The sequence below is a fragment of the Cervus elaphus genome, chromosome 12, assembly GCF_910594005.1.
Source record: "Cervus elaphus chromosome 12, mCerEla1.1, whole genome shotgun sequence".
Classification (NCBI taxonomy): domain Eukaryota; kingdom Metazoa; phylum Chordata; class Mammalia; order Artiodactyla; family Cervidae; genus Cervus; species Cervus elaphus.
The window spans coordinates 81,216,860-81,226,208 of record NC_057826.1 but is presented as its reverse complement, the minus strand read 5'-3'; the positions used below and the strand labels follow the sequence as shown (position 1 = coordinate 81,226,208).

Here is a 9,349-nt window from a genome sequence, read left to right as displayed (position 1 = left end):
CCGCGGGGGCGGAACGGGAGAATCAGGTTGCCCTTTGAGGGAGGACTACATTCCGTGGCGGAAGGACACGAAAAGTAAAACTCGCAGCGTTGAGACTAATTAGGGCCCAATGGGGAAGCGGCGGGACAGGAGGACCCGCCCTCGGAGCTCTGGAGACCTCCTTCCCAGACCCCCCGGCGCCCGGGCCACCTGTTGCGGCCAACTTGGAATGCTGGGCCAGGTCTTCTTTTGACCCTTGGCCCAGGCCACCCCAGCTGAGTGGCCCTGGCCTACCCAGATAGTGCCCAGGTTTATGGGTCCCCGGGGAGCAATCCCCTGGCCCGGGTGCCCGCCCCAGCGCACGCCCGGAAGACTAAACCGAACAGTCAGAGATGGGGTGGGGGATGTAGACTCATGGGATGGTTGGAGGTCCGGGCCGCCTTAGGAGGGGCTCCGACACTGGAACGGGGGTAGAACGCGGGAGGGCGGGGAGAACGCGGGAGGGCGGAGTGTGCTAGGAGCGGGACCGCGAGGCCCTTTTGTTCTTAGGGTTTAGAACAAAGGAGGACAAGTAGAGGCCACGTGAAGACTTTAGTAGGGACTGGAGTCCTGCGGAGCGAGTGCCTGAGAGTAAAAAGTGAATAGAAGGTATTAATATTAGTGCAGAACTGACCATATCAGGAATGTCAGAACGTTAGATCCCATAATCTCTGCCGAAGTCAGAATTTCTGTTTTCAACCTTGTGTATTTAAATCAATATTGTTGGAGCTTTTCTTGTATTTTTCCTTAAGGCATTTTCTGATTTCCTAGTGATCACAGCAGTTATCAACGAAGCAACTGGCAACTCTTGCCTCCTTTCAGCCAAATTTTGAGAGCAGATACAATGTTAAAAATCTCGAATACTATTAGGTTCTTTGCTTTTCCTGGAAAAGAGAGACCAATGGGTGTGACCCGCTCAGGCAGACACCCTGCCTGTAGCTGAATCACAGGACTTAATTATGCTTTCCTGTTAGCTCAGATAAGCTGACAAAAAGTAACAACATTAATTTAAGATAAAATATTTTAATCTCTTCTATAAGCTGTTTCTGGTTCCCTCAGTTGCAGAGAGGAAGGGAATGCTTCCTTATTGAGGTTGTAAGAGCTCATGAAGTTGCTGACAGGGAAAAAAAATCATGCTTTACCAGAGGGAATCAGATTCTTCTCTATCCAGAGAAAGAGGGTGGCTTAAGTGGCCATATTGGCCCATCAGCTAAAGATGAACAAAGTACAGTGTTGAACAACACTAGAGGGGCAATGTTCTGGCCCGTGCTGGACTATGTTGCATTTTAAAGATCTATATCTAGATATATTCCCATGATTGAAAAGCACATGTATTAAACTGGAGAGTTGATGGCAAACTATTGCACTTCAGTTGCAGATTTTGGTCTTCCAGCAGTTATAAAAATGCTGTCCATGAATAACCAACAAGGACCTACTGTATAGCACAGGGAACTCTGCCCAATATTATGTGGCAGCCTGGATGGGAGGGGAGCTTGGGAGAGAATGAATACATGTATATGAATGGCTGAGTCCCTCTGCTGTTCATCTGAAACTCTCACAGCATTGTTAACTGGCTCTACCCCAATACACAATTAAAACTTTAATAGTTAAAAAATATATCTGTTAATGAAACTTTCACAGACACTAATGGACTATATTTTTGCTCATATTAGATGCATAGTGAAAATCTGTCAGAGTTTAAGGTGACTGTCAATACTGTGCTGAGAAGCAGCTTAGTATAGAAGCAAGCATGGGTTCCATCACATTTAGTTCCAATTCCACTCACTAGCCCTATAATCATATCCTGTAATTTAGTGTGAGTCCAGTTCCTTAAACCCAACCTGCAGACAATTCTAGCTCCATCGGGTGTAGTTTGATAGTTGATGTATGTGAATGAGTATAGCACAGGGCTCAACAGGCATCCTCGGAGAATTCACTAGCTCTGGAGGTTTTTCCTTGTGACTAGTGCCAGAACATTGGTCTCAATTCAGTTAACTGGGTTTGCCCTTCTCTGAGCCATCCTCCTGAAATGAACCTTTTTTCCTCTGACCCAGCAACAAGCAACCCCAGGGCTACAGGAAACTGGGGAGGCTGAGGGAGGATACAGACCACTCCCGCCCCCCTCCCCCTTAAGTTAGGCTCTGCTTCCATCCATTCCACTGTGCCCACGGGCTAGCAGGATAGGAGGAGCGGCTGCTAGGTTCACTGGACTGAGGTGTGAGCGAGTGAGAGTGTTGACTGCTGTGTTTGTTACCTGTTTGGATTTTCAGCCACAGAATCACAGAATCTGGAATTTAACTCTTGATGGTCATTTGGACTCCCTTGCAAGGTAGGTGTGTCAGCAAACAATCCCCAAACAACTCTAGAGCCTAAAGACAAGCTTTGGCCCTGGTGAAGAAGGTAAGGTTACAGGTTTTACCATTAAGTGACCTCTTGGCCTCTGCCTGAAACAGCAGTGTTACTTCTCTCAGGCCAACACAGGTTTCCAGGGCAGCCCACTGGCCTGGATGTCAGATTAGAAGTGCTTACCACTTTGGACTTCATATACCCTTTCCAGTCTACTGTTAAAAAGTAGACTTTTTAATTTCTTCAGTGCCTTCCTTCCAATTCCCAAGATCTCTTCAGGCCCACCAGGGTGGCAGAAAACCTTAATTTCTGAGTCTCCCCCAAACAAATCCTGGAAGGAAGACATGGAGTTAAGGGATAAAGGGAACAGGTCGTCTTTTGGGGAAGGAAAAGATTCATGGAGGAGGAGACTTGGAGGGCTGTTACCACAGAGATGGGCACTAGGAAGGCCATTCCAGGGGAAAGGGACAGTAAACAAATGTTTTCTGAATGCAACTGTGTCTCTAAGTTCCCCCTCCTAAGGAAATGCCTTATCAGCACTAAGAAAAGGGAGATTCCTGAGGATTCCTTGTTCATTCCAGGTCATCTCACTGCCTCAGCCAACAGGACCTCCAACAGTTTTTCTCCAGCCCAGAACTGTTAGTAATCACAGGACAAAGCTTCCTTAGGGCGGGTTGGTCCTATCCACCAAGCCACTCCCATGGAGGCCTGGGCTCTCTCTTTTTTCCCTGACAAGCGTAGCCAGAGCTCAGACTCCTTATGATGCAAGTGGAATGGTAAGCAGACCCCAGTCCCCCAAAGTAATCAAGACTTAGAAGACCAAGAAAGGTATCAATGGGATTTCTATGAAGGTCCGGTGGTTAAGAGTCTACACTTCCACTGCAGGCAGCATGGATTCAACTCCTGACTGGGGAACTAAGGATGCCGCATGCTCCTTGTTGTGGCCAAAAAATAACATAGACTAGAGAAGTTTTGCCAAAAAAAAGAAAGGCATCAGCAAACAATAGATCCAATGCCCCCTCCCTAGGAAGTCCTCCTGCTGCAGTGCCATCATAATCCACATTTTCCTTGCCACCATATTTTAGTCTCCACCTCCATGCTCGCTGGCTACCAGCTAACTGGACCCACTTATCCTTGGAAGAGCATAGCTAGGACAAAGACGACTTTGGTGTCTCTCCTAGATAAAATAATTTTTGTAGGCAATGCTTTAACTTAAAGGGTGACGTCTTTGGGCCCACTGGAGGGTGACTCTGAAATAGCTGTGGAAAATTCTATATTCCAGAGAGACTGCTGCCCCTTCAAATGAATTGCTTTATTTTCCCCCACCCCTCTTCTGGGGGAGAAGGGCTCTGAAGGAATTACATGACCCCTGAAGCTTCCTCCCCGCCACTCCCAAACTGATCCCAGAAGCTGAGACCTCCATCTCAGAATCCTTCCTATGAGAAGCTGGTAAGTAACCCGGTTATGACTCAGCACCAGACTCTTCCCTTCCTCTCCCCAGAATGAAAGGCAGAATGCAGAAGGCTCCTCCCTATGGATGGCCACATTCTCACCACAAACTGAGTCATGGCCACGCCCTGCCTGGAAAGTGGAAAATTACTGTGAGAGGGAAGTGGAAGGCTAAACTCTAGGAGTTTTAAGTTTCCAATCCAGAAATCACAGCCATCTACTCTCCACCTGGAACTAATTGAAGAACACAGTTGTTTACATGGCCCTAGCCCTAACACAGCATGTCCAGGTCTAACCGAATAAGGCAGCTTGAGTCCAGGACTACGTGGAAGGTAGGAAGCAACCATCAACCTCTGTGCATAGTGTCTGTACTGGCTTTGGTGAAGGAGGATCTACTGCTCAGACCTGGCTTTCACAGGCTCCACCACCCCAACTCCAAGGCGGCCAGGCCTGGGTGGGAGGAAGGAGCAATCCTTCAACTCCCACTCCAGGCTGTAGGAGGATTCCCCTCCAGAAACTCAGGGCCCCATGCAATTTTCCCTGCAATAAAATCATTCTTGTTAAAGGAATGCTGCGGGTTTTTATTAGGCTTGTTTTACAGTGTACATGTTTTGAATTTTTTCAGATACGGTTATATGGCTTTCAGACTTCTCAGATTCAAAAAGTCCTATTGCTACTATGTAGAATACTATAAAATAGTATATTTAATTTCATTAGTTTTATTGGCATTAAGAGACTATTGTGCATATGCTATTAAGAAAGTGATTCCCATGAGGCCAGCTCAGGTTTCTTTGAGTTTTTCTGGTAACACACACTGTCTGTTTATTACTTCTCATTCCATCATTTGCTAGTACTCGTTTTATCAGATGCCACTGATAAGAACTGTAAGAAATGGTTACAAATGAGAAAAAAAAATCTATCCACAATTGCTGAAAGTTGAACAAAAATGCTGTCTAGCCAAGCACCTAGGTTCAATTGCTGGAACACTAGTGGGAGCAGTTTGAGAATCCCTGCAGAAGTAAAAAAGTGTTAAGAGCTCAGGTCCTGGAGTTGAGCAACTCTAGTTAAAAACCCAGCATGGCCACTAACCAGTTGGGAGACGTTACCCATGTTATTTAAGATCCCTTTAAAAAAACCTATCTTCCATCTTTGTTGTCAAGTTTAAATCAAAAAATAATGTAAAGTTTGAAAGGCTACATAGCATAGAAACAGAACAGCAGTTCCGGAGTCAGGCTGCCTGTCACTAGCTATGGAATATGGACATATTGCTTATCCTTTGTGTCTGCTTTCTCATCTACAAAATGGGAATAATGGCATCTACTTCATAGGCTTGTTTACAGAATTATTTTAGTCCGCATGTGTACAACGCTTACAACAATACCAAGAACATAGTAAGCCAAGGTATTAGCAAAGTATTAAAAGCGCTTAGCACAATGCCCAGCACCTACCTAATAAGAACTGAAAAATGTTAACTATCTCTGATACTATACAGATGAGCTGCAAGGATCCTTCAAGGAGGCTGGAATTTCAGTTAGGATGGACTGCCTAATGGGGGATTTCCAGGTGGCTCAGGGGTAAAGACTCCACCTGCTAACGCACGAGATGTGGGTTTGATTTCTGGGTCAGGAAGATCCCCTGGAGTAGGAAATGGCAACCTACTTCAATATTCTTGCCTGGAAAATACCATGGACAGAGAAGTCCATGGAGTCACAGGGAGTCGGACAAACCAATGACTAAGCACACACCTATAATGAAAGACAACAGGTAGTCTAGTACAGGCCGTATAAATCAAGAAGCTGTAACAATTTTTAAAAAGCCAATACTTGAAAGTCAGGCTTGTTTAAAGCTTTTTGTAGTCTCTGTGCTTATATTCCTGTTTTTCTTCATTAACAGTTCGTAAAACTGGCAATGTCCAACTTGTCTCTTAGAACTTTAGGGTTTTAGGTACATGGAGCACAGCCTGAAGGCCAGAAGGTTGGCAGTGAGAATTTCAACAAGGAGATGGCTTTCACTGAAAAATTAGATGTTCAGAGAAACAGCTGTCTTCTCTCACATTGCTAACTTTGAAGAATCTGGATTTTGTTTCATTAAAGGAAACTGGATTTCAAGTTAGAGAGCTGTCAGCTCTCCCTCCACCTCCCTTATCCCAAAGAAATAGCTGGGAGGAGGAGGAGGAAGAGAGTAGGGCCCAGCCACCAAGATATAGTGCAAAGGAGAGGATAGGTTTTGTGCAGAAAATAGAGGTCCTAAAGATAGGAAATCTGAGCTACTGTGGCCTCAATGGTCCTTTTAAATCTTGAAGAAGAGTCACCAGTGATATTCTGTATCATTCTCAGTTTGTGTCATATGCATAAGTTTCCTTTATCTAATCCGTTGAATAAAATGCTGACAGATCTACAGGATACTATACTAGACGGACTTAGCTCTGACTCCATCCAACATAAATAGTCCCAGCCCCCGTGATGTTCCCCTCTCCCCACCCCTACCCCCATCTGGGGGCTTGGGGCAGCAGGTGCTGGGCCAAGGCTAGTCAGACCACAGTGATCATATCCAGTCCACAGCACCTTCCATTTTATTGTTTTATTTACAAACAGGGTGAAGTTCAACTGGGAAAACCAGGGTAAGGAGTCAGTCTGGGCCATCCAAATGTGGAGTGGTTCCTGGGTCAATCTCCACCACCACCAGGAAGGCCGCCTCGTCTATCTTTTTCCTGCCCCTTGGTAATGGCCCCTTGATTCCTCAGGGCAGACTTGTCTGCTGCTCCTGAGCCCTTTTATGAGGGCAGATGGATCCTGGGGGAACAGGGGTGGTACGAGGGCTGGGGCCCCCTCAGTTTGTGTAAACCTGAGTTCCGATCACACGCATGATTTCCTTCTGTATCTTGGGGTCCTGAGTATTAATGTTGGCATCGCCCACCTGACCATCCTCATATCTGCCAAAGATAATGCAAACGTGAGCATAAGAGGGAGACCAATACCAAAATAATGTCAACCCATGGACCTGCATTTAGGGGTGTGGCCATCCCATCCCAAAACAAAACCCTTTCTTGCTACTCTTTAGGGTGGAAGAGTTTATCTGGTTTTCTCTAAACAGACCTTGATTTATACCCATCCTCATCCTCCAAGGGGAAAGTCCCAGTTCTGGCTCTACTCAGATAGCCAGGGACATCTCCAATAACAGAAACAGACTTTCCCAGTAGTCCATATCATTGTGCTCTCACCCTCACTTCTCCAAGTAATTCCCAAGGTACCCTCCTAGACTTACACAAAGAAGAACCGTGTGCAGACATGGTCGGACACAGGGCACACCCAGATGTTCCCATGCTTCTGGAGGTCCTTAGATGTAATCACTGGGAAGAGAAGGGCCAGAAGTTATAGGTATAATGCTTGGGTCAGAGAGTCCAGGCGGGGGGGGGAGGTAAGATGCTTCAACATCACCCTTGGCTGGATCATGTGCTAACGTGGCACCAGAAATAAAAGTGGGCACCCACAAAACAGGGACTGGGTGAGCTACCTACCTTCACAAAGTGCTATACAATTTAGATTCCGACTCTGCAGGAACCTTGACTGAATGGATCGGGTCTAGGAGAGAACAGAGCCAGGTAGATGGTTACAGTTTTCCCTAGAGAGGTGAGTTAACTGGTCGTAGTTAGCAGGGTGGGGCCTGGGATATCCTGGGCTTCCAGCCGCCTCCCAAAATTTCTGATTTTCATAATCCGTCTGGATGAGTCCAAGCTTCCATCTTTACATTTTCATGTCATTGGATTTAATAAACTCAGTCTCTGTTCTCATACTCATGACTGAAGCCACAAATGACTCTGGAAATCGGTTCCTCTTAGAACATATCTGATTGCTTGAAATGATCTATAAGCCACCCACCCTCATCACTACCAATGTTTCCCCATTCAACTCTGTAGCCTAAACTTATCCAAGGGGACGTGTCCTGCCTCAGTGGAACAAGGGCAACTAATAATACCTGGGGGATGGTATTCATTCTGTTGTATCTCTGGACGAGCTCATCTTTGGAGGGCATCCTGTGCTGTCCTTTTCCCATTCCTGTCACAGAAAAACAAGCCAGTTCATTCACCCATTCCTTCATCAAATATTTACTAGTGCCTACTATGTGCCAGGCACTGGAGCTAGAGACACTTGGTAACACAGCAATGAATAAAGCAAACAGTATATCTGCCCTCACAGAATTTAGCCTGATGGAGATTACAGGAAAGGAACAAATAATCATGACACAGCATGGTAGGGGTTATGATGGGGATGATACAGAGTACTGAGTGAGCCAGAGGAGGGGAACTAGCCTAGCCCACAGGTTTGAAGAGGGCTTCCTGGCGACAGCGAGGCTAAGAACTATTGAATTAGGAAGAGTTAGCTAAATGAAGAGGAAGGAAGTGTTCTAGGCCAAGATAACAGGACATGCAAGGCCTGGAAGAAAGACACAGTAGTGTACCTTAGTTTGTATGGAGCATGGTCAATGGCAGAGAAGTGATGAGAGATGATGGGGGGAAGAGGTAAGCTAGGATAAGATCAAGCAGGCCTTGTAGGCCATGTTAAGGCAACCGGAGTTTATCCTGAGAGCATCAAGGAATCACTGACGGATTCTGAGATAGGGAGTAAGAGGTGAAATGAGCAAGGAATGAGGGGCCTAGGAGAGTGGTGACATCAACATTTCAGGTCCGATGCCAGGCTGAGTGAAATGAGTGGAAGAAAGCGAGCAGAGCACATCAGATCTGCTCCAGTTGCAGTGACATAAAGAGCTCTGACCAGAGTCATTCAGACTAAAGGGAGAAGGCAGAACAGGCAACTGACGAATCATTTTCCACAGGTAACCACAATGGTAACTACCCTGAAGAGTCCTGCTTCCTTCAGAAAGTCTTCCCAGACTTGAGGAGGAGATGCCAATTTACTTGCTTTCATCTTATTTAAATCCATAAATCCTCCACCATCCTTAACCCTCATTGAACAGCCCTGTTTATAACATTTAGAGACTCACTCTGGACTCTTACTGTTAAGATATGAAACAGTGCTTGTGGGCCCCTATTCCCAACTCTTTCTGTCCCATGATTAGGATTCCAGTCTCTGTATTCAGCTTTATCACAGGCCCAGCCTTATCAAAGTAAGGGGTGAGTCTGTGTATGTGTGTATGAGACCATGAGACCAGAGAGGGAGATGAAGATGGGAAATGATGCTATTACTGCAGACCAGAAGCACGGTCACCCCGGCACTTTCTATTATGACTAACTCCACTCTGTTCCAAGTCTTGGTTTTGTGGTAACCATGGTATTATAGAAGCAAGGATGATAACCACTGGCCTGACATTCTTCACTACTCAGGCTGTCAATTCATCATGCACTCACACTGAAGCCCCATGACAGATTTATGGCTTGAATAAAAGTTAAGGCAATGAGAACCTCAAGATTTGAACTGCCAATTTCTTTCTCCTATAGGAATCCCCACCATCCTCTGTTTCCAACTTATTCATTAGCCTTAATTAGGTTTAGCTCTCCATCCAAACATGATAACCTTCT

At 45.9% G+C, this 9,349-nt stretch overlaps 1 protein-coding gene across 17 annotated transcripts in view; it reads right to left on the bottom strand.

Moving 5' to 3' along the window:
- Nucleotides 1-86: 86 nt before the first annotated feature.
- PARP6 (poly(ADP-ribose) polymerase family member 6) overlaps nt 87-9,349 on the bottom strand; it is a 33,479-nt gene continuing 24,216 nt past the window's right edge. For 13 of the 17 annotated variants that reach the window (XM_043919696.1, XM_043919691.1, XM_043919693.1 and 10 more), the window contains 4 exons: nt 7,789-7,868; nt 7,331-7,394; nt 7,078-7,162; nt 6,363-6,745 (listed from right to left, as the gene is read on the bottom strand). In XM_043919696.1, coding sequence (XP_043775631.1) covers nt 6,643-6,745; nt 7,078-7,162; nt 7,331-7,394; nt 7,789-7,868 — 332 coding nt within the window. In that variant the 3' untranslated portion in view covers nt 6,363-6,642. Of the gene's footprint in view, nt 604-6,362; nt 6,746-7,077; nt 7,163-7,330; nt 7,395-7,788; nt 7,869-9,349 lie in introns of those variants that run through there. The other 4 variants (XR_006343923.1, XR_006343924.1, XR_006343925.1 and 1 more) reach the window with 2 other exon arrangements.